This window comes from Salmo salar, chromosome ssa28 (genome assembly GCF_905237065.1).
Source record: "Salmo salar chromosome ssa28, Ssal_v3.1, whole genome shotgun sequence".
In the NCBI taxonomy this organism is placed as follows: Eukaryota; Metazoa; Chordata; class Actinopteri; order Salmoniformes; family Salmonidae; genus Salmo; species Salmo salar.
Genome location: NC_059469.1, coordinates 36,741,881 through 36,767,243, shown reverse-complemented (window position 1 = coordinate 36,767,243; position 25,363 = coordinate 36,741,881). Strand labels below are relative to the sequence as shown.

Below are 25,363 nucleotides of genomic sequence, written 5' to 3'. Positions count from 1 at the left end.
CCGGCAAGTTTAGCACTCACCATAATCATATTTACTATTATAAAAATGTCATTACCTTTTGTTGTCTTCGTCAGAATGCACACCCAGGACGTCTACTTCAATAACAAATGTTGGTTTGGTCCAAAATAATCCATCGTTATATCCGAATAGCGGCGTTTTGTTCGATGCGTTCCAGACACTATCCGAAATAGTAAAGAAGTGTCGCGCGCTTGGCGCAATTCCCGACAATAAAATTCAAAGTATTCAATTGCCGTACGTCGAAGCATGTCAACCGCTGTTTAAAATCAATTTTTACGTCATTTTTCTCGTAGAAAAGCGGTAAAATTCCGACAGGGAATCTCCTTTTCGGCAAACAGAGGAAAAAATCCCAAAGGCGGGGGCGGTCGGGGTCACGCGCATAAGCTAGTGTCTCTTGATGGGCCACTTGAGAAAGGCGATAATGTGTTTCAGCCTGGGGCTGGAATGACGACATTCTCTTTTTTCCCGGGCTATGAGAGCCTATGGACGACGTGGGAAGTGTCACGTTAGAGCAGAGATCCTTAGTAAATGATAGAGATGGCAAAGAAGTTCCAGAAATGGTCAGACAGGCCACTTCCTGTAAAGGAATCTCTCAGGTTTTGACCTGCCATTTGAGTTCTGTTATACTCACAGACACCATTCAAACAGTTTTAGAAAATTTAGGGTGTTTTCTATCCATATGTAATAAGTATATGCATATTCTAGTTACTGAGTAGGAGTGGTAACCAGATTAAATCGGGTATGTTTTTTATCCAGCCGTGTCAATGCTGCCCCCTAGCCCTAACAGGTTTTAAACAGCTTCTATTAAGTTGTTAGGAGAGAGTAACGTAGTAGTAGTAAGGATTGTGTGGGACTCAATATCCTTTTTCTCCCTGTCATCCTGTCTCCTCATCCTTTCTCCTGTTCATTCCCATGGCAGAATGTTGTACTCTGAACAAACTGCTTTGCTAACTAAAGTTAAGATATTCTTCTGCTAGACAGGATGTTTCATTGACACATGCCTCCAGTTTTACCTACTGATGTTCTTACTGTGACACTGTTATAAAACAGCCTACAGGGGATGAAGTGATCCAGATTGAAATGGCCTTTTTGAGAAAACCATCAAAGTATTGTGTTATTTGCTTTCTTTTATTTTAACTCGTCGGCGACCTCATTTTTCCTGGTGTAGGCATAACCCAAGGAATAGTAACAGTTAATATTCTTTAAAGGATTACATACATTTTTTTTTACCTTTAATTGCACAAGGTCCAACCCCTCCCTTCTGCTTTTAACCCAACCCCTCTGAATCGGAGAGGTGCGGGGGACTGCCAGATTGGGCGCCAGGGAAGCTGTTGTTGTTGGGGGGGGGGGGGTTTAACAACGACAGCTGTTTCACTCTGTCGACTAGCCTATTGGTCTAAAGATGATGTGACTAGTCTATTGGTCTAAAGATGATGTGACTAGTCTATTGGTCTAAAGATGATGTGACTAGTCTATTGGTCTAAAGATGATGTGACTAGTCTATTGGTCTAAAGATGATGTGACTAGTCTATTGGTCTAAAGATGATGTGACTAGCCTATAAAGATGATGTGACTAGCCTATAAAGATGATGTGACTAGCCTATTGGTCTAAAGATGATGTGACTAGCCTATTGGTCTAAAGATGATGTGACTAGCCTATTGGTCTAAAGATGATGTGACTAGCCTATTGGTCTAAAGATGATGTGACTAGCCTATTGGTCTAAAGATGATGTGACTAGCCTATTGGTCTAAAGATGATGTGACTAGTCTATTGGTCTAAAGATGATGTGACTAGCCTATTGGTCTAAAGATGATGTGACTAGTCTATTGGTCTAAAGATGATGTGACTAGCCTATTGGTCTAAAGATGATGTGACTAGTCTATTGGTCTAAAGATGATGTGACTAGCCTATTGGTCTAAAGATGATGTGACTAGCCTATTGGTCTAAAGATGATGTGACTAGCCTATTGGTCTAAAGATGATGTGACTAGCCTATTGGTCTAAAGATGATGTGACTAGTCTATTGGTCTAAAGATGATGTGACTAGTCTATTGGTCTAAAGATGATGTGACTAGCCTATTGGTCTAAAGATGATGTGACTAGCCTATTGGTCTAAAGATGATGTGACTAGTCTATTGGTCTAAAGATGATGTGACTAGCCTATTGGTCTAAAGATGATGTGACTAGCCTATTGGTCTAAAGATGATGTGACTAGCCTATTGGTCTAAAGATGATGTGACTAGTCTATTGGTCTAAAGATGATGTGACTAGTCTATTGGTCTAAAGATGATGTGACTAGTCTATTGGTCTAAAGATGATGTGACTAGTCTATTGGTCTAAAGATGATGTGACTAGCCTATTGGTCTAAAGATGATGTGACTAGTCTATTGGTCTAAAAAGATACATTCATACTTTGATCAAGGAATAAACAGCCCGTCTCTTTATGAAAGGAAAGTTCATATCCAGCACTTGAACTTGAAGAAGTCCTGCAGATCCTTGTCTTCTACTGATTTATCATGTATCCCAGCATACACTCTCTTTAGAAGGCTGCTCATGAACTTCCCTTCAAGGATGTCGATGTATTTCTCAAGGCAACCTTCACATACAAACAAACAAACAAACAAACAAACAACACAATCTGATGAGGCTGAAGCATTACCCTTAACATTCACTAATATTATTTATACAATTTTAAGTAGTAAGACTTTTCGAAGAGAATACAGTAAGAGATTGTATTTAAAAAAGACATCCTTCCCTTTAGCGTCTGCCTGCTATACAGATGTAGGATCTTAATTTGATCACCCTGTTGCAGGAAATTTGCTGCACCGCAGGAAATGCTAACTTGTAGTGTATTCTAGGTTTAAAAAGGCTTTTAGAGATACTGTATTAAACTTCCACTTTAAAATTTCAGCCTTGATTTGGCCAAACAAAAAAATGTGTGTGTCACAGGCGTCGTAGTGAACAGACCAAGGCGCAGCGTGTTGAGTGCTCACCTTTTATTTTTGAATGAAAAAAAAGCACTTCACAAAGAAAAAACAAATGACAGCCAAACAGTTCTGTCAGGTATCCTAAGACACTAAACAGAAAACAACCACCCACAAACCCCAAAGGAAAAACAGGCTGCCTAAGTATGGCTTCCAATCAGAGACAACGAAAGACACCTGCCTCTGATTGGAAACCATACTCGGCCAAACATGGAAAACGAAACCTAGAAATAGAAAACTAGAACAAATTCCCCTAGAAACAAACCAACCCCAAAACACACAAAACAACCCCCCCCTGCCACGCCCTGACCATTCTACTAAGGCAAAATGACCCTTTTACTGGTCAGGACGTGACAGTATGAACCCCTACAAAAATGTTAATTAACTATAATCCTCACAATAATTCACATTTCCTGTTGCTGCAGGATTATTTTCCTGCTGTGAGAAACTGGTCAAATTAAGATCGTACATCTGTATTTAATTTCTCTTCCAAATGTTCTATTTCTGTATTTGCATACAGGAAGGAGGGCTCAGTTCAATCCGTATAGCAGAAGATCCGTGTTATAGCTCGTTTAAAATTTTAAAGGCAATGTTCCTGCATTCACGTTAAACACCGACAAAAATGATGGCTCATCCTGAAATTACCTTAATTTCAACGCAAATCTTCTGCGATACTGCAGCAATACGGATTTAATCCTGCTCTATGGATTGGGACAGAAAAGTGGATCCTGGGCATGTGAGAATATGGGTCACGAATTATGAGAATACATCTATAAATCACACACTGTCTTCTTACATTTACATTTGAGTCATTTAGCAGACGCTCTTATCCAGAGCGACTTACAGTAGTGAATGCATACATTTAATTTAATTTCATATATTTATTTTTTCTTTAAAAAAAATGTTCTTCCCCGTACTGGGCCCCCCGTGGGAATCGAACCCACAACCCTGGCGTTGCAAACACCATGCTCTACCAACTGAGCTACAGGAGGAATATTTTGAGTACATTTCTGATTTGCGTCTTGAGCTAAAAAAGTTTAAAGAACCATTGTATGATCTAAAAACCATCTGATGCAAGACGGTTCCAAGACATAACTCACCCAGGCCCATGACTTTCCCGTAGGCGATGAGGTTGTGTCCCAGCTCTGGGTGCTCGTAGAGGCCTTGTTTCATCAGGATGCGTACGATCTCTCCAGTGATGAAGGCGTCGTCAAAGTTCTGCTCTGAGACGGGCTTCAGGGGGAACCGACAGTACACCTCTACAGCAGCCAGGGGGTCTGACTGCCCCAGCATCTCTGCTAGCTCAATGTACGCATCGTGGACCTGTTAATCAATCACAGTCCACCAAGTCATTCATCAATCTACCAATGAAAATCAATCACAGTCCACCAAGTCATTCATCAATCTACCAATGAAAATCAATCACATTGTATTTCAAAGGTGTTTACCAATATTCTAGACAAAACCTGGACTTAACTAAACATATTCTAGATACAACCTGGACTTAACTAAACATATTCTAGATACAACCTGGACTTAACTAAACATATTCTAGACAAAACCTGGACTTAACTAAACATATTCTAGATACAACCTGGACTTAACTAAACATATTCTAGACACAACCTGGACTTAACTAAACATAATCTAGATACAACCTGGACTTAACTAAACATAATCTAGATACAACCTGGACTTAACTAAACATAATCTAGATACAACCTGGACTTAACTAAACATAATCTAGACACAACCTGGACTTAGCTAAACACAGCTTGGGAGTGCAACAGTTGGAGAGCACAGGAAGAACACTCCAGACTGACCAGTCATTGGATGGAGCCAACAATAACAGGAAGAACACTCCAGACTGACCAGTCATTGGATGGAGCCAACAATAACAGGAAGAACACTCCAGACTGACCAGTCATTGGATGGAGCCAACAATAACAGGAAGAACACTCCAGACTGACCAGTCATTGGATGGAGCCAACAATAACAGGAAGAACACTCCAGACTGACCAGTCATTGGATGGAGCCAACAATAACAGGAAGAACACTCCAGACTGACCAGTCATTGGATGGAGCCAACAATAACAGGAAGAACACTCCAGACTGACCAGTCATTGGATGGAGCCAACAATAACAGGAAGAACACTCCAGACTGACCAGTCATTGGATGGAGCCAACAATAACAGGAAGAACACTCCAGACTGACCAGTCATTGGATGGAGCCAACAATAACAGGAAGAGCACTCCAGACTGACCAGTCATTGGATGGAGCCAACAATAACAGGAAGAACACTCCAGACTGACCAGTCATTGGATGGAGCCAACAATAACAGGAAGAACACTCCAGACTGACCAGTCATTGGATGGAGCCAACAATAACAGGAAGAACACTCCAGACTGACCAGTCATTGGATGGAGCCAACAATAACAGGAAGAACACTCCAGACTGACCAGTCATTGGATGGAGCCAACAATAACAGGAAGAACACTCCAGACTGACCAGTCATTGGATGGAGCCAACAATAACAGGAAGAACACTCCAGACTGACCAGTCATTGGATGGAGCCAACAATAACAGGAAGAACACTCCAGACTGACCAGTCATTGGATGGAGCCAACAATAACAGGAAGAACACTCCAGACTGACCAGTCATTGGATGGAGCCAACAATAACAGGAAGAACACTCCAGACTGACCAGTCATTGGATGGAGCCAACAATAACAGGAAGAACACTCCAGACTGACCAGTCATTGGATGGAGCCAACAATAACAGGAAGAACACTCCAGACTGACCAGTCATTGGATGGAGCCAACAATAACAGGAAGAACACTCCAGACTGACCAGTCATTGGATGGAGCCAACAATAACAGGAAGAACACTCCAGACTGACCAGTCATTGGATGGAGCCAACAATAACAGGAAGAGCTTTACTAGCTGTATAATAACTGATAGTAATATGTGACCTCTGGTGCCATGGTGATGACCTCCTGGTAGAGCTGGCGTGCCTGGTCGTGGCTGTCTGCGGAGCGGGAGAGGGCGCGGGCCAAGCCGAGGCGAGGGGCATGGGATCGATGGTTCAACCGAGCTTTGGGGAGACCGTTGCCACTCTCTGCCACAGCTGATTCTGTAGTCATAGAGACACAACCCACAGATGGAGCAATCGGTTCCAAATGGAGAAATACTAAGTAGCCCACACACAGAAAATGACACAATCAATGAAATGAACAGTGGGCTAAACCCAATAGCGCTCCCCAGTGTTACTAGGCCAAAGACTGGATACCCTTGAGTATAATTGCTACCCTGGTTGGTAGCCTACCTTCTGTGGGCCCAGGTTTGGCTGGGCTTGGGGAGCAGTCTGGTTTAGACTTGCTGGGGGAGATGAGCTGAGTCTTGGAGCTGCTGGGCTTGGCAGGGCCAAGGGTTTTGGCTGCTCCACCTTGCCCCCTGCTGAGTACAAACAGAAACTACTTGGATTAGGGTTGGGCTCAATTTCCATTTCAATTAAAACAATTCAGACTGGAATTTCAGTATACTTCCTGAAATGACTGAATTTAAATATCATTTTACTCAACCCTGACTGGGAAAACTAACGATTGATAAAACAACACACGTGTCCAAAAGCATGTTGTTCCCATTCCTTCCGATACCCCTCTTACTAGACCTCTTACTAGGCCTCTTACTAGACCTCTTACTAGACCTCTTACTAGGCCTCTTACTAGACCTCTTACTAGGCCTCTTACTAGGCCTCTTACTAGGCCTCTTACTAGGCCTCTTACTAGGCCTCTTACTAGGCCTCTTACTAGACCTCTCTTACTAGGCCTCTCTTACTAGGCCTCTCTTACTAGGCCTCTTACTAGGCCTCTTACTAGGTCTCTTACTAGGCCTCTTACTAGGCCTCTTACTAGACCTCTCTTACTAGGCCTCTTACTAGGCCTCTTACTAGGCCTCTTACTAGGCCTCTTACTAGGCCTCTTACTAGACCTCTCTTACTAGGCCTCTTACTAGACCTCTTACTAGGCCTCTTACTAGACCTCTTACTAGACCTCTTACTAGGCCTCTCTTACTAGGCCTCTCTTACTAGGCCTCTCTTACTAGGCCTCTTACTAGGCCTCTTACTAGGCCTCTTACTAGGCCTCTTACTAGACCTCTTACTAGGCCTCTTACTAGGCCTCTTACTAGGCCTCTTACTAGACCTCTTACTAGGCCTCTTACTAGGCCTCTTACTAGACCTCTTACTAGGCCTCTTACTAGACCTCTTACTAGACCTCTTACTAGGCCTCTTACTAGGCCTCTTACTAGACCTCTTACTAGGCCTCTTACTAGGCCTCTTACTAGACCTCTTACTAGACCTCTTACTAGGCCTCTTACTAGGCCTCTTACTAGACCTCTTACTAGACCTCTCTTACTAGACCTCTTACTAGGCCTCTTACTAGACCTCTTACTAGACCTCTTACTAGGCCTCTTACTAGGCCTCTTACTAGACCTCTTACTAGACCTCTCTTACTAGGCCTCTTACTAGGCCTCTTACTAGGCCTCTTACTAGGCCTCTTACTAGACCTCTTACTAGACCTCTCTTACTAGGCCTCTTACTATAGGCCTCTTACTAGGCCTCTTACTAGGCCTCTTACTAGACCTCTTACTAGGCCTCTTACTAGACCTCTTACTAGGCCTCTTACTAGACCTCTTACTAGACCTCTCTTACTAGACCTCTTACTAGGCCTCTTACTAGACCTCTTACTAGGCCTCTTACTAGACCTCTCTTACTAGGCCTCTCTTACTAGGCCTCTTACTAGGTCTCTTACTAGGCCTCTTACTAGGCCTCTTACTAGACCTCTCTTACTAGGCCTCTTACTAGGCCTCTTACTAGGCCTCTTACTAGGCCTCTTACTAGACCTCTTACTAGACCTCTCTTACTAGGCCTCTTACTAGACCTCTTACTAGACCTCTTACTAGACCTCTTACTAGGCCTCTCTTACTAGGCCTCTCTTACTAGGCCTCTTACTAGGCCTCTTACTAGACCTCTCTTACTAGGCCTCTTACTAGGCCTCTTACTAGGCCTCTTACTAGGCCTCTTACTAGGCCTCTTACTAGGCCTCTTACTAGGCCTCTTACTAGACCTCTCTTACTAGGCCTCTTACTAGACCTCTTACTAGGCCTCTTACTAGACCTCTTACTAGACCTCTTACTAGGCCTCTCTTACTAGGCCTCTCTTACTAGGCCTCTCTTACTAGGCCTCTTACTAGGCCTCTTACTAGGCCTCTTACTAGGCCTCTTACTAGGCCTCTTACTAGGCCTCTTACTAGACCTCTTACTAGGCCTCTTACTAGGCCTCTTACTAGGCCTCTTACTAGACCTCTTACTAGACCTCTTACTAGGCCTCTTACTAGACCTCTTACTAGACCTCTTACTAGGCCTCTTACTAGGCCTCTTACTAGACCTCTTACTAGGCCTCTTACTAGGCCTCTTACTAGACCTCTTACTAGGCCTCTTACTAGACCTCTTACTAGACCTCTCTTACTAGACCTCTTACTAGACCTCTTACTAGGCCTCTTACTAGACCTCTTACTAGACCTCTTACTAGGCCTCTTACTAGGCCTCTTACTAGACCTCTCTTACTAGGCCTCTTACTAGGCCTCTTACTAGGCCTCTTACTAGGCCTCTTACTAGACCTCTTACTAGACCTCTCTTACTAGGCCTCTTACTAGACCTCTTACTAGACCTCTTACTAGACCTCTTACTAGACCTCTTACTAGGCCTCTCTTACTAGGCCTCTCTTACTAGGCCTCTCTTACTAGGCCTCTTACTAGGCCTCTTACTAGACCTCTCTTACTAGGCCTCTTACTAGGCCTCTTACTAGGCCTCTTACTAGGCCTCTTACTAGGCCTCTTACTAGACCTCTTACTAGACCTCTCTTACTAGACCTCTTACTAGACCTCTTACTAGACCTCTTACTAGGCCTCTCTTACTAGGCCTCTCTTACTAGGCCTCTCTTACTAGGCCTCTTACTAGGCCTCTTACTAGGCCTCTTACTAGGCCTCTTACTAGGCCTCTTACTAGGCCTCTTACTAGACCTCTTACTAGGCCTCTTACTAGGCCTCTTACTAGGCCTCTTACTAGGCCTCTTACTAGACCTCTTACTAGACCTCTTACTAGGCCTCTTACTAGACCTCTTACTAGGCCTCTTACTAGGCCTCTTACTAGACCTCTTACTAGACCTCTTACTAGGCCTCTTACTAGGCCTCTTACTAGACCTCTTACTAGACCTCTCTTACTAGACCTCTTACTAGACCTCTTACTAGGCCTCTTACTAGACCTCTTACTAGACCTCTTACTAGGCCTCTTACTAGGCCTCTTACTAGACCTCTTACTAGACCTCTCTTACTAGGCCTCTTACTAGGCCTCTTACTAGGCCTCTTACTAGGCCTCTTACTAGACCTCTTACTAGACCTCTCTTACTAGGCCTCTTACTATAGGCCTCTTACTAGGCCTCTTACTAGGCCTCTTACTAGACCTCTTACTAGACCTCTTACTAGGCCTCTTACTAGACCTCTTACTAGACCTCTCTTACTAGGCCTCTTACTAGGCCTCTTACTAGGCCTCTTACTAGACCTCTTACTAGACCTCTTACTAGACCTCTTACTAGACCTCTCTTACTAGACCTCTCTTACTAGGCCTCTCTTACTAGGCCTCTTACTAGGCCTCTTACTAGACCTCTCTTACTAGACCTCTTACTAGACCTCTTACTAGACCTCTTACTAGGCCTCTTACTAGGCCTCTTACTAGACCTCTTACTAGGCCTCTTACTAGGCCTCTTACTAGACCTCTTACTAGACCTCTCTTACTAGGCCTCTTACTAGGCCTCTTACTAGGCCTCTTACTAGACCTCTTACTAGACCTCTCTTACTAGGCCTCTTACTATAGGCCTCTTACTAGGCCTCTTACTAGGCCTCTTACTAGACCTCTTACTAGGCCTCTTACTAGACCTCTTACTAGACCTCTCTTACTAGGCCTCTTACTAGGCCTCTTACTAGGCCTCTTACTAGACCTCTTACTAGGCCTCTTACTAGACCTCTTACTAGACCTCTCTTACTAGGCCTCTTACTAGACCTCTTACTAGACCTCTTACTAGGCCTCTTACTAGACCTCTTACTAGGCCTCTTACTAGGCCTCTTACTAGACCTCTCTTACTAGGCCTCTTACTAGGCCTCTTACTAGGCCTCTTACTAGACCTCTTACTAGGCCTCTCTTACTAGGCCTCTTACTAGGCCTCTTACTAGGCCTCTTACTAGGCCTCTTACTAGACCTCTTACTAGACCTCTTACTAGGCCTCTTACTAGACCTCTCTTACTAGGCCTCTTACTAGACCTCTCTTACTAGGCCTCTTACTAGGCCTCTTACTAGACCTCTTACTAGGCCTCTTACTAGGCCTCTCTTACTAGATCTCTCTTACTAGACCTCTCTTACTAGAACTCTTACTAGGCCTCTTACTAGGCCTCTTACTAGGCCTCTTACTAGACCTCTTACTAGGCCTCTTACTAGACCTCTTACTAGACCTCTTACTAGACCTCTTACTAGGCCTCTTACTAGACCTCTTACTAGGCCTCTTACTAGGCCTCTTACTAGGCCTCTTACTAGACCTCTTACTAGGCCTCTTACTAGGCCTCTTACTAGGCCTCTTACTAGGCCTCTTACTAGACCTCTTACTAGGCCTCTTACTAGGCCTCTTACTAGGCCTCTTACTAGGCCTCTCTTACTAGGCCTCTTACTAGGCCTCTTACTAGACCTCTTACTAGGCCTCTTACTAGGCCTCTTACTAGGCCTCTTACTAGGCCTCTTACTAGGCCTCTCTTACTAGGCCTCTTACTAGGCCTCTTACTAGACCTCTCTTACTAGACCTCTCTTACTAGGCCTCTTACTAGACCTCTCTTACTAGGCCTCTCTTACTAGGCCTCTCTTACTAGGCCTCTCTTACTAGGCGCCTCTTACTAGGCCTCTTACTAGGTCTCTTACTAGACCTCTCTTACTAGGCCTCTTACTAGGCCTCTTACTAGGCCTCTTACTAGACCTCTTACTAGGCCTCTTACTAGGCCTCTTACTAGGCCTCTTACTAGGCCTCTTACTAGGCCTCTTACTAGGCCTCTTACTAGGCCTCTTACTAGGCCTCTTACTAGGCCTCTTACTAGACCTCTTACTAGGCCTCTCTTACTAGGCCTCTTACTAGGCCTCTTACTAGACCTCTTACTAGACCTCTTACTAGGCCTCTTACTAGACCTCTTACTAGGCCTCTTACTAGGCCTCTTACTAGGCCTCTTACTAGGCCTCTTACTAGGCCTCTTACTAGGCCTCTTACTAGACCTCTCTTACTAGACCTCTCTTACTAGGCCTCTCACTAGGCCTCTCACTAGGCCTCTCACTAGGCCTCTCACTAGGCCTCTCACTAGGCCTCTCACTAGGCCTCTCACTAGGCCTCTCACTAGGCCTCTTACTAGACCTCTTACTAGACCTCTTACTAGGCCTCTTACTAGACCTCTTACTAGGCCTCTTACTAGACCTCTTACTAGGCCTCTTACTAGGCCTCTTACTAGACCTCTTACTAGACCTCTCTTACTAGGCCTCTTACTAGGCCTCTTACTAGAACTCTTACTAGGCCTCTTACTAGGCCTCTTACTAGGCCTCTTACTAGACCTCTTACTAGACCTCTCTTACTAGGCCTCTTACTAGGCCTCTTACTAGGCCTCTTACTAGGCCTCTTACTAGGCCTCTTACTAGGCCTCTTACTAGACCTCTTACTAGAGGCCTCTTACTAGGCCTCTTACTAGGCCTCTTACTAGACCTCTTACTAGACCTCTTACTAGACCTCTTACTAGACCTCTCTTACTAGGCCTCTTACTAGGCCTCTTACTAGGCCTCTTACTAGGCCTCTTACTAGGCCTCTTACTAGACCTCTCTTACTAGGCCTCTTACTAGACCTCTTACTAGGCCTCTTACTAGGCCTCTTACTAGGCCTCTTACTAGGCCTCTTACTAGGCCTCTTACTAGACCTCTTACTAGGCCTCTTACTAGGCCTCTTACTAGACCTCTTACTAGGCCTCTTACTAGGCCTCTTACTAGGCCTCTCTTACTAGACCTCTTACTAGACCTCTCTTACTAGACCTCTTACTAGGCCTCTTACTAGGCCTCTTACTAGACCTCTTACTAGGCCTCTTACTAGGCCTCTTACTAGGCCTCTTACTAGACCTCTCTTACTAGGCCTCTTACTAGGCCTCTTACTAGACCTCTTACTAGGCCTCTTACTAGGCCTCTTACTAGGCCTCTTACTAGACCTCTCTTACTAGGCCTCTTACTATAGGCCTCTTACTAGGCCTCTTACTAGACCTCTTACTAGGCCTCTTACTAGACCTCTTACTAGGCCTCTTACTAGGCCTCTTACTAGGCCTCTTACTAGACCTCTTACTAGGCCTCTTACTAGACCTCTTACTAGACCTCTTACTAGGCCTCTTACTAGGCCTCTCTTACTAGGCCTCTTACTAGGCCTCTTACTAGGCCTCTTACTAGACCTCTTACTAGACCTCTCTTACTAGACCTCTCTTACTAGACCTCTCTTACTAGGCCTCTTACTAGACCTCTCTTACTAGGCCTCTCTTACTAGGCCTCTTACTAGGCCTCTTACTAGGTCTCTTACTAGGCCTCTTACTAGACCTCTCTTACTAGGCCTCTTACTAGGCCTCTTACTAGACCTCTTACTAGGCCTCTTACTAGGCCTCTTACTAGGCCTCTTACTAGACCTCTCTTACTAGACCTCTCTTACTAGGCCTCTTACTAGGCCTCTTACTAGGCCTCTTACTAGACCTCTTACTAGGCCTCTTACTAGACCTCTTACTAGGCCTCTTACTAGGCCTCTTACTAGGCCTCTTACTAGGCCTCTTACTAGGCCTCTTACTAGGCCTCTTACTAGACCTCTCTTACTAGGCCTCTCACTAGGCCTCTCACTAGGCCTCTCACTAGGCCTCTCACTAGGCCTCTCACTAGACCTCTCACTAGGCCTCTCACTAGGCCTCTCACTAGACCTCTCACTAGGCCTCTCACTAGGCCTCTCACTAGGCCTCTCACTAGGCCTCTCACTAGACCTCTCACTAGGCCTCTCACTAGACCTCTTACTAGGCCTCTTACTAGGCCTCTTACTAGGCCTCTTACTAGGCCTCTTACTAGGCCTCTTACTAGGCCTCTTACTAGGCCTCTTACTAGACCTCTCTTACTAGGCCTCTTACTAGACCTCTTACTAGGCCTCTTACTAGGCCTCTTACTAGGCCTCTTACTAGACCTCTTACTAGGCCTCTTACTAGGCCTCTTACTAGGCCTCTTACTAGACCTCTTACTAGGCCTCTTACTAGGCCTCTTACTAGGCCTCTCTTACTAGACCTCTTACTAGACCTCTTACTAGACCTCTTACTAGGCCTCTTACTAGGCCTCTTACTAGACCTCTTACTAGACCTCTTACTAGGCCTCTTACTAGGCCTCTTACTAGGCCTCTTACTAGACCTCTCTTACTAGGCCTCTTACTAGGCCTCTTACTAGACCTCTTACTAGGCCTCTTACTAGGCCTCTTACTAGGCCTCTTACTAGACCTCTCTTACTAGGCCTCTTACTATAGGCCTCTTACTAGGCCTCTTACTAGACCTCTTACTAGGCCTCTTACTAGACCTCTTACTAGGCCTCTTACTAGACCTCTTACTAGGCCTCTTACTAGACCTCTTACTAGGCCTCTTACTAGACCTCTCTTACTAGGCCTCTTACTAGGCCTCTTACTAGGCCTCTTACTAGGCCTCTCTTACTAGGCCTCTTACTAGGCCTCTTACTAGGCCTCTTACTAGACCTCTTACTAGACCTCTCTTACTAGACCTCTCTTACTAGACCTCTCTTACTAGGCCTCTTACTAGACCTCTCTTACTAGGCCTCTCTTACTAGGCCTCTTACTAGGCCTCTTACTAGGTCTCTTACTAGGCCTCTTACTAGGCCTCTTACTAGACCTCTCTTACTAGGCCTCTTACTAGGCCTCTTACTAGGCCTCTTACTAGACCTCTTACTAGGCCTCTTACTAGGCCTCTTACTAGGCCTCTTACTAGACCTCTCTTACTAGACCTCTCTTACTAGGCCTCTTACTAGGCCTCTTACTAGACCTCTTACTAGACCTCTTACTAGGCCTCTTACTAGGCCTCTTACTAGACCTCTTACTAGACCTCTCTTACTAGGCCTCTTACTAGGCCTCTTACTAGGCCTCTTACTAGACCTCTTACTAGGCCTCCTACTAGACCTCTTACTAGACCTCTTACTAGGCCTCTTACTAGGCCTCTTACTAGACCTCTTACTAGACCTCTTACTAGGCCTCTTACTAGGCCTCTTACTAGACCTCTTACTAGGCCTCTTACTAGGCCTCTCACTAGGCCTCTCACTAGGCCTCTCACTAGGCCTCTCACTAGGCCTCTCACTAGGCCTCTCACTAGGCCTCTCACTATGCCTCTCACTAGGCCTCTCACTAGGCCTCTCACTAGACCTCTCACTAGGCCTCTCACTAGGCCTCTCACTAGGCCTCTCACTAGGCCTCTCACTAGGCCTCTCACTAGGCCTCTTACTAGGCCTCTTACTAGACCTCTTACTAGGCCTCTTACTAGGCCTCTTACTAGACCTCTTACTAGGCCTCTTACTAGGCCTCTTACTAGACCTCTTACTAGGCCTCTTACTAGGCCTCTTACTAGGCCTCTCTTACTAGACCTCTTACTAGACCTCTTACTAGACCTCTTACTAGGCCTCTTACTAGACCTCTTACTAGGCCTCTTACTAGGCCTCTTACTAGGCCTCTTACTAGGCCTCTTACTAGACCTCTCTTACTAGGCCTCTTACTAGGCCTCTTACTAGACCTCTTACTAGGCCTCTTACTAGGCCTCTTACTAGGCCTCTTACTAGGCCTCTTACTATAGGCCTCTTACTAGGCCTCTTACTAGGCCTCTTACTAGGCCTCTTACTAGGCCTCTTACTAGACCTCTTACTAGACCTCTTACTAGGCCTCTCTTACTAGGCCTCTTACTAGGCCTCTTACTAGGCCTCTTACTAGACCTCTTACTAGGCCTCTTACTAGACCTCTTACTAGACCTCTCTTACTAGGCCTCTTACTAGACCTCTCTTACTAGGCCTCTTACTAGGCCTCTTACTAGGCCTCTTACTAGGCCTCTTACTAGGCCTCTTACTAGGCCTCTTACTAGGCCTCTTACTAGACCTCTCTTACTAGGCCTCTTACTAGGCCTCTTACTAGGCCTCTTACTAGACCTCTTACTAGGCCTCTTACTAGGCCTCTTACTAGACCTCTTACTAGGCCTCTTACTAGACCTCTTACTAGGCCTCTCTTACTAGGCCTCTTACTATAGGCCTCTTACTAGACCTCTTACTAGACCTCTCTTACTAGGCCTCTTACTAGGCCTCTTACTAGGCCTCTTACTAGGCCTCTTACTAGACCTCTTACTAGGCCTCTCTTACTAGGCCTCTTACTAGGCCTCTTACTAGGCCTCTTACTAGGCCTCTTACTAGGCCTCTTACTAGGCCTCTTACTAGGCCTCTTACTAGGCCTCTTACTAGGCCTCTCACTAGGCCTCTCACTAGGCCTCTCACTAGGCCTCTCACTAGGCCTCTCACTAGGCCTCTCACTAGGCCTCTCACTAGACCTCTCACTAGGCCTCTCACTAGGCCTCTCACTAGACCTCTTACTAGGCCTCTTACTAGGCCTCTTACTAGGCCTCTTACTAGGCCTCTTACTAGGCCTCTTACTAGACCTCTTACTAGGCCTCTTACTAGGCCTCTTACTAGGCCTCTTACTAGACCTCTTACTAGGCCTCTTACTAGGCCTCTTACTAGACCTCTTACTAGGCCTCTTACTAGGCCTCTTACTAGGCCTCTCTTACTAGACCTCTTACTAGACCTCTCTTACTAGACCTCTTACTAGACCTCTTACTAGGCCTCTTACTAGACCTCTTACTAGGCCTCTTACTAGGCCTCTTACTAGGCCTCTTACTAGGCCTCTTACTAGGCCTCTTACTAGACCTCTTACTAGACCTCTTACTAGGCTTCTTACTAGGCCTCTTACTAGGCCTCTTACTAGGCCTCTTACTAGACCTCTCTTACTAGGCCTCTTACTAGGCCTCTTACTAGGCCTCTTACTAGGCCTCTTACTAGACCTCTTACTAGACCTCTTACTAGGCCTCTCTTACTAGACCTCTTACTAGGCCTCTTACTAGGCCTCTTACTAGGCCTCTTACTAGGCCTCTTACTAGACCTCTTACTAGGCCTCTTACTAGGCCTCTTACTAGGCCTCTTACTAGACCTCTTACTAGGCCTCTTACTAGGCCTCTTACTAGGCCTCTTACTAGGCCTCTTACTAGGCCTCTTACTAGACCTCTCTTACTAGGCCTCTTACTAGACCTCTCTTACTAGGCCTCTTACTAGGCCTCTTACTAGACCTCTTACTAGACCTCTCTTACTAGGCCTCTTACTAGACCTCTTACTAGGCCTCTTACTAGGCCTCTTACTAGGCCTCTCTTACTAGGCCTCTCTTACTAGGCCTCTTACTAGGCCTCTTACTAGGCCTCTTACTAGGCCTCTTACTAGACCTCTTACTAGACCTCTTACTAGGCCTCTTACTAGACCTCTTACTAGGCCTCTTACTAGGCCTCTTACTAGGCCTCTTACTAGGCCTCTTACTAGACCTCTTACTAGGCCTCTTACTAGACCTCTTACTAGGCCTCTTACTAGGCCTCTTACTAGACCTCTTACTAGGCTTCTTACTAGGCCTCTCTTACTAGACCTCTTACTAGGCCTCTTACTAGGCCTCTTACTAGACCTCTTACTAGGCCTCTTACTAGGCCTCTTACTAGGCCTCTTACTAGGCCTCTTACTAGGCCTACTACTAGGCCTCTCTTACTAGGCCTCTTACTAGGCCTCTTACTAGACCTCTTACTAGGCCTCTTACTAGGCCTCTTACTAGGCCTCTTACTAGGCCTCTTACTAGGCCTCTTACTAGACCTCTTACTAGACCTCTTACTAGACCTCTTACTAGACCTCTTACTAGGCCTCTTACTAGACCTCTTACTAGGCCTCTTTCTAGGCCTCTTTCTAGGCCTCTTTCTAGGCCTCTTTCTAGGCCTCTTACTAGACCTCTTACTAGGCCTCTCTTACTAGGCCTCTCTTACTAGGCCTCTCTTACTAGGCCTCTCTTACTAGGCCTCTCTTACTAGGCCTCTTACTAGGCCTCTTACTAGGCCTCTTACTAGGCCTCTTACTAGGCCTCTTACTAGACCTCTTACTAGACCTCTTACTAGGCTTCTTACTAGGCCTCTTACTAGGCCTCTTACTAGGCCTCTTACTAGGCCTCTTACTAGACCTCTCTTACTAGGCCTCTTACTAGGCCTCTTACTAGGCCTCTTACTAGACCTCTTACTAGACCTCTTACTAGGCCTCTCTTACTAGACCTCTTACTAGGCCTCTTACTAGGCCTCTTACTAGGCCTCTTACTAGACCTCTTACTAGGCCTCTTACTAGGCCTCTTACTAGGCCTCTTACTAGACCTCTTACTAGGCCTCTTACTAGGCCTCTTACTAGGCCTCTTACTAGGCCTCTTACTAGGCCTCTTACTAGACCTCTCTTACTAGGCCTCTTACTAGACCTCTCTTACTAGGCCTCTTACTAGGCCTCTTACTAGACCTCTCTTACTAGGCCTCTTACTAGACCTCTTACTAGGCCTCTTACTAGGCCTCTTACTAGGCCTCTTACTAGGCCTCTTACTAGGCCTCTTACTAGGCCTCTTACTAGGCCTCTCTTACTAGGCCTCTCTTACTAGGCCTCTTACTAGGCCTCTTACTAGGCCTCTTACTAGGCCTCTTACTAGACCTCTTACTAGGCCTCTTACTAGGCCTCTTACTAGGCCTCTTACTAGGCCTCTTACTAGGCCTCTTACTAGGCCTCTTACTAGGCCTCTTACTAGGCCTCTTACTAGGCCTCTTACTAGGCCTCTTACTAGGCCTCTTACTAGGCCTCTTACTAGGCCTCTTACTAGGCCTCTTACTAGACCTCTTACTAGGCTTCTTACTAGACCTCTTACTAGGCCTCTTACTAGGCCTCTTACTAGACCTCTTACTAGGCCTCTTACTAGGCCTCTTACTAGGCCTCTTACTAGGCCTCTTACTAGGCCTACTACTAGGCCTACTACTAGGCCTCTTACTAGGCCTCTTACTAGGCCTCTTACTAGGCCTCTTACTAGGCCTCTTACTAGGCCTCTTACTAGGCCTCTTACTAGGCCTCTTACTAGGCCTCTTACTAGGCCTCTTACTAGGCCTCTTACTAGGCCTCTTACTAGGCCTCTTTCTAGGCCTCTTTCTAGGCCTCTTTCTAGGCCTCTTTCTAGGCCTCTTACTAGACCTCTTACTAGGCCTCTCTTACTAGGCCTCTCTTACTAGGCCTCTCTTACTAGGCCTCTTACTAGGCCTCTTACTAGGCCTCTTACTAGGCCTCTTACTAGGCCTCTCTTACTAGGCCTCTTACTAGGCCTCTCTTACTAGGCCTCTCTTACTAGGCCTCTCTTACTAGGCCTCTCTTACTAGGCCTCTTACTAGGCCTCTTACTAGACCTCTTACTAGACCTCTTACTAGACCTCTCTTACTAGGCCTCTTACTAGACCTCTTACTAGGCCGTGTTCTACATCAAATACTGAAAGCCTTAAAAGCAGGCGTTTACAGTCAGGGGAGGTGCATCTGCAGCAACAGAAATCAGCGACTGCGTAACATTTATGCTCTTCAACACGTCTAAAGTCTATCCGACTGACCTGGCTGGAGAGACGGTGTTTTTGGCTGGAGGGGCAGTAGAGGGGGTGTTTTTGGCTAGAGGGGCAGTCTTGCCTCCTCTCGTGGGGGTCTTGGCTGCAGCCGCAGTGCCCCCTCCAGCAGGACCTCCCATGCCACGCCCACATCCTCTCCCGGCAGCCACTGCAGTGTCAGAAGGCCCAGAGCCACCCCCGCCCGCTCCCTGGCTGTCTGTCTCCTTGACTGCCTTCTCCTTGTCTGCTGCCAGCCTGTCCTGCCACCACTGCTGCTCTGAGGGAGGGGGAGGGATGGCACAAGGCTCAGTTGCATATATCAACGTGCACACACACACACACACACACACACACACACACACACACACACACTTCATTAATATCCCCCCACACACACTTCATTAATATCCTCACACACATACACACACACTTCATTAATATCCCCCCACACACACTTCATTAATATCCCCCACACACACACACACACACACACACACACACTTCATTAATATCCCCCCACACACACTTCATTAATATCACCACACACACACACACACACACACACACTTCATTAATATCCCCACACACACAGAAGCATGTACACACACACACACACACACACACACACACTTCATTAATATCCCCACACACACACTATTTGTCTCACTGGTGAGCTGTGTGGGTGGCTCTCCGCTCTGAGGTTTGTCCTCCAGTTCGATGCTTGCCTGGAAGCTGAGGCAGGCGTTGGCAATGGCTCCTTCTAACCTCTGGGCGCTGTGGTCGTTGTCACACTGAGCCAGCTGGGCCAGCCCCAGGAGGCACAGCGCGTGGCTGTCACGAGGAGCCGTTACCACGGCGACCTGGCAGACCTGGACACCGCCGATGGGAGTTTTTGTTTTGTTTGTTTATTTGTTTGTATGCAACACACCAATGATCACACACCACACAGATCCAGGATCAGATTAACCCTCAATCTGATTCTGGGGATGGAAGAATATCTGATGCAGTATCAGTAGGTAAGTAAATATGAGACGACACCACACAGATCCAGGATCAGATTAACCCTCAATCTGATTCTGGGGATGGAAGAATATCTGATGCAGTATCAGTAGGTAAGTAAATATGAGACGACACCACACAGATCCAGGATCAGATTAACCCTCAATCTGATTCTGGGGATGGAAGAATATCTGATGCAGTATCAGTAGGTAAGGCAACGTTTCCCAAATCATGTCCTGAAGACCCCAAGGGGTATTTCATTGTTTTTTTTAAAGTTTTTTTGCACGAGTACACCAACTGATTCATATAGTCAAAGCTTGATGATAAATAGATTTATAGATGATTTAATTTCAGCATGTGTACCCCTTGGGGTACCCAGGACCGTGTTTGGGAAACACTGGGTCAACTTCTCCAGTCTAACCTTCTCCTGCATGTCCAGCAGCTCCCTGCAGGCGGGGATGGAGGTGAGGAGGATCAGACCTGTGAGAGCCTGACATCTCTTGGTCACCCAGGCCTGTCTCTCTGTCTCTCCCTGCTTGCCCTGACCCTGGGTTAACCCAGCAGCCTTCTTTTGTTGAATGAGGCTCTGGAGGAGGGCAAAGTGGGCATCTAGCAACACCCACTCCAGCTGCTGAGCCACCTCGTCCCGACACACGCACCGACACACACCGCGGGCTGCCAGCACCACAACACTGTTATGGGGGTGTAAAGGAAGATGGGTACAAACAAACACACACACACACACACACACACACACACACACACACACACACACACACACTAAGACAGAGGCAGACCAGAATTGTTGTAGTTTCCTGCATATATACTTAAATTCTGTCCTCAACAGAGGTATGAGTGTGGATAGAAAAACAGCCAGTATCTGGTGTGACCACCATTTGCCTCATGCAGCGCGACACATCTCCTTTGCATAGAGTTTTTTTAATTTTATTTCACCTTTATTTAACCAGGTAGGCCAGTTGAGAACAAGTTCTCATTTACAACTGCGACCTGGCCAAGATAAAGCAAAGCAGTTCGACAACATACAAAAACACAGAACTACACATAAACAAACGTACAGTCAGTAACACAATTGAAAAATCTACATACAGTGTGTGCAAATGTAGAAGAGGAGGAAGGTAAGGCAATAAATAGGCCATAGTGGTGAAATAATTACAATTTATCATTAACACTGGAGTGATAGATGTGCAGATGATGATGTGCAAGTAGAGATACTGGGGTGCAAAAGAGCAAGAGGATAAATAACAATATGGGGATGAGGTAGTTGGGTGAGCTATTTACAGATTTGTCACGTTCCTCGTATTCTCCCTCATCGGAAGATATGTCGAAATCACTCGATGACCAATACGCAGCGGGTTGACTGTTCCACATCATATTTATTATAGATGGAAACGACAAAACAAAATAAACACGCAAAGGAGAAAGGTGACAGTTTCACAGGTGAAACGAAACACAGTGTAAAATACAATTACCCACAAACACACAGACAAACACACCCTACTAATATAGGACTCCCAATCAAAGGCAACTCAACACACCTGCCTTCAATTGAGAGTCCAGCACCCAACCTACACATAGAAAACCTAACCTAGAACCTAAACCCACACTCACAACCCCACTATACCATAACCAAACATAACTCTGCCACGTCCTGACCAAATATAATACAAAAATACCTAAGTATATGGTCAGGACGTGACAAGATTGGCTATGTACAGGTACAGATTGGCTGTGTACAGGTACAGTAAGCTGCTCTGACAGCTGGTGCTTAAAGCTAGTGAGGGAGATATAAGACTCCAGCTTCAGTGATTTTTGCAATTCGTTCCAGTCATTGGCAGCAGAAAACTGGAAGGAAAGGTGGCCAAAGGAAGTGTTGGCTTTGGGTTGACCAGTGAGATATACCTGCTGGAGCGCGTGCTACGGGTGGGGGCTGCTATGGTGTCCAGTGAGCTGAGATAAGGCGGGGCTTTACCTAGCAGATATTTATAGATGACTTGGAGCCAGTGGGTTTGGCTATGAATATGAAGCGAGGGCCAGCCAACGAGAGCGTACAGGTCGCAGTGGTGGGTAGTTTATGTGGATTTGGTGACAAAAAGGATGGCACTGTGATAGACAAGTTGATCAGGCTGTTGATTGTGGCCTGTGGAATGTTGCTCCCCCATCCTCTCCAATGGCTGTGAGAAGTTGCTGGACATTGGCGGGAACTGGAACATGCTGTCGTACACATCGATCCAGAGAATTCCAAACATGCTTAATAAGTGACATGTCTGGTGAGTATGCAGACCATGGAAGAACTGGGTGATTTTTAGCTTCCAAGAATTGTGTACAGATCCTTGCGACATGGGGCTGTGCATTATCATGCTGAAACGTGACGTGATGGCGACGGATGAATGGCACGACAATGGGCATCAGGATCTCTTCACAGTACCTCTGTGCATTCAAATTGCCATCAATAAAATGCAATTGTGTTTGTTGTCTGTAGCTTATGCCTGCCCATACCATAAACCCCACCACCACAGGGCACTCTGTTCACAACGTTGACATCAGCAAACCGCTAGCTCACACAACACCATACACGCTGTCTGCCATCTGCCCGGTACAGTTGAATCCAGGATTCATCCGCGAAGAGAACACTTCTCCAACGTGCCAGTGGCCATTGAAGGTGAGCGTTTGCCCACCGAAGTCAGTTACGACGCCGAACTGCAGTCAGGTCAAGACCCTGGTGAGGATGACGAGCACTCAGATGAGCTTCCCTGAGACTGTTTCTGACAGTTTGTGGAGAAATTCTTCAGTTGTGCAAACCCACAGTTTCATCAGCTGTCTGGGTGGCTGGTCTCAGACAAACCCACAGTTTCATCAGCTGTCTGGGTGGCTGGTATCAGACAAACCCACAGTTTCATCAGCTGTCTGGGTGGCTGGTCTCAGACAAACCCACAGTTTCATCAGCTGTCTGGGTGGCTGGTCTCAGACAAACCCACAGTTTCATCCACTGTCTGGGTGGCTGGTCTCAGACAAACCCACAGTTTCATCAGCTGTCCGGGTGGCTGGTCTCAGACAATACCACAGGTGAAGAAGCTGGATGTGGAGGTCCTTGGTTGGCGTGGTTACATGTGGTCTGCGGTCGTAAGATCGGTTGGACGTGCTGCCAAACTCTCTAAAACGAGCTGGCTTATGGTAGAGAAATGAACATTCAATTATTTGGCAACAGCTCTGGTGGACATTCCTGCAGTCAGCATGCCAATTACACGCTCCCTCAAAACTTGAGACATCGGTGGCATTGTGTTGTGTGACACAAATGCACATTTTAGAGTGGCCTTTTATCGTCCCAAGAACAAGGTGCACCTGTGTAATGATCATGCTGTTGAATCAGCTTCTTGATATGCCATACCTGTCAGGTGGATGGATTTATCTTGGCAAATGAGAAATGTTCACTAACAGGGATGTAAACAAATTTATGCACACAATTTGAGAAAAATAAGCTTTTTTGTACGTATGAAATATCTCTGGATTTTTTACAATTTTAGCTCATGAAGCATGGGACCAACACTTCCGTGTTTATATTTTAGTTCAGTATACATACATAGAGACTTGGCAAGACAGAACAAAGAGATTTGAACCAGGTAAGCAATATAAAACTCACCTGTGATAGACCTGCTCTGCGCTCATTGGCTTCTGAGAGAGAGTGTTCTTCTGGTGGAGGAGGGCACCAAGGGTGAGGCAGCCACGCAGGAACTGTGTTCTCACACTGGACAGAGGGTCTGTCACGCTCTGCTCCAAACCACTGAGTTCATGTCACGGCAGGAAAAAAGGGGACCTTTTAGCTTACAAAGAAACACTGACTGCACATCACGTAGAAGTGTACTTTAGGAAGTCTGTAAATCAAGTCTCTCTCTCTCTCTCTCTCTCTCTCTCTCTCACCTGTAGTTGTTCTCCGTGTTGCAGTACTGTGCTATAACATGCTCCAGGCCTTGTTGTAAAAACAGAGCTGCCTCCTCCTCCACAGCCTCTGAGGCTTCCTCCTGTAGCAGTAGAGCCAGACCTGTGAAGAACCTGCCCACACACACACGTTCATGAGTTACCTACCCCTGGCAATGTGACCAATAGGGCCAACCCAGGTCTCCTGCATGCTACAGATTTGTCGTAGCCCGCTGAGCTAAAGCCAAGGATTTAGCTTGAGGAGTTAAAGCAAGTCTGGTTCCCAGAACCAACTGCGTTAAACATACTACAGCGTGTGCTGACCTAAGTGCTGGCTGTGAGGGCCGCAGGGCCAGTCCGGTCTGCAGGTGCTGCAGTGCCTCAGTGTTCCTCTTCTGCAGCAGCAGCATACGCCCCACATGGAGATTGTACTCCCAGAAGTCCTTGTTCAGCGACCAGGCATCCAGGTACTTCAGCAGGGCCCGGTGAATACAGCTCTCTTCGTCCCCTACGCCCGCACTGCCATCCTGAGGTACAAGGGCAGGAACGTCAACCCCCAGTCTGGGTCTGCACCAACAGCGCTCAAACGTAATCTTGAACTAACTGATCATTCTGTTCTATAATTGATTTGAATGGGGCTGTTCCACCGGGAGCCAGCCAGGTCGAGTGATCTCTGTGCCGCTCTACTTACTCCGAGATCAATGAGTGAGAGATCAAAGCCGTTCAGAGGCCCTTCACAGGCTGTTGAAATGTCACACGTCAACTGGGTCCCACATCCATTGGATGTCTCTCTGACATTATAGCGATACATAGATTCATCTCAATGGTCCCTACCAGGTCCCTGATACTAGAAAACCAGGTCCCTGATACTAGAATACCTAGTCCCTGATACTAGAATACCTAGTCCCTGATACTAGAATACCTAGTCCCTGATACTATATTACCTAGTCCCTGATACTAGAATACCTAGTCCCTGATACTATATTACCTAGTCCCTGATACTATATTACCTAGTCCCTGATACTAGAATACCTAGTCCCTGATACTAGAATACCTAGTCCCTGATACTATATTACCTAGTCCCTGATACTAGAATACCTAGTCCCTGATACTAGAATACCTAGTCCCTGATACTAGAATACCTAGTCCCTGATACTATATTACCTAGTCCCTGATACTAGAATACCTAGTCCCTGATACTATATTACCTAGTCCCTGATACTAGAATACCTAGTCCCTGATACTAGAATACCTAGTCCCTGATACTAGAAAACCAGGTCCCTGATACTAGAATACCTAGTCCCTGATACTAGAATACCTAGTCCCTGATACTATATTACCTAGTCCCTGATACTATATTACCTAGTCCCTGATACTAGAATACCTAGTCCCTGATACTATATTACCTAGTCCCTGATACTAGAATACCTAGTCCCTGATACTAGAATACCTAGTCCCTGATACTAGAAAACCAGGTCCCTGATACTAGAATACCTAGTCCCTGATACTAGAATACCTAGTCCCTGATACTAGAATACCTAGTCCCTGATACTAGAATACCTAGT

The 25,363-nt window shown here is 46.1% G+C and overlaps 1 protein-coding gene across 4 annotated transcripts in view; it reads right to left on the bottom strand.

Annotated features, from left to right (window-relative positions):
• Positions 1-1,549: 1,549 nt before the first annotated feature.
• Positions 1,550-25,363, bottom strand: part of LOC106590859 (uncharacterized) — a 35,722-nt gene continuing 11,908 nt past the window's right edge. Inside the window, exons 11-20 of one of the 4 annotated variants that reach the window (XM_045710284.1) lie at positions 24,123-24,325; positions 23,802-23,933; positions 23,524-23,664; positions 20,287-20,557; positions 19,522-19,735; positions 18,876-19,143; positions 6,330-6,460; positions 5,977-6,137; positions 4,103-4,325; positions 1,550-2,614 (exon numbers count right to left, since the gene is read on the bottom strand). In XM_045710284.1, coding sequence (XP_045566240.1) covers positions 2,475-2,614; positions 4,103-4,325; positions 5,977-6,137; positions 6,330-6,460; positions 18,876-19,143; positions 19,522-19,735; positions 20,287-20,557; positions 23,524-23,664; positions 23,802-23,933; positions 24,123-24,325 — 1,884 coding nt within the window. In that variant the 3' untranslated portion in view covers positions 1,550-2,474. Of the gene's footprint in view, positions 2,615-4,102; positions 4,326-5,976; positions 6,138-6,329; positions 6,461-18,875; positions 19,144-19,521; positions 19,736-20,286; positions 20,558-23,523; positions 23,665-23,801; positions 23,934-24,122; positions 24,326-25,363 lie in introns of those variants that run through there. The other 3 variants (XM_045710285.1, XM_045710286.1, XM_045710287.1) reach the window with 3 other exon arrangements.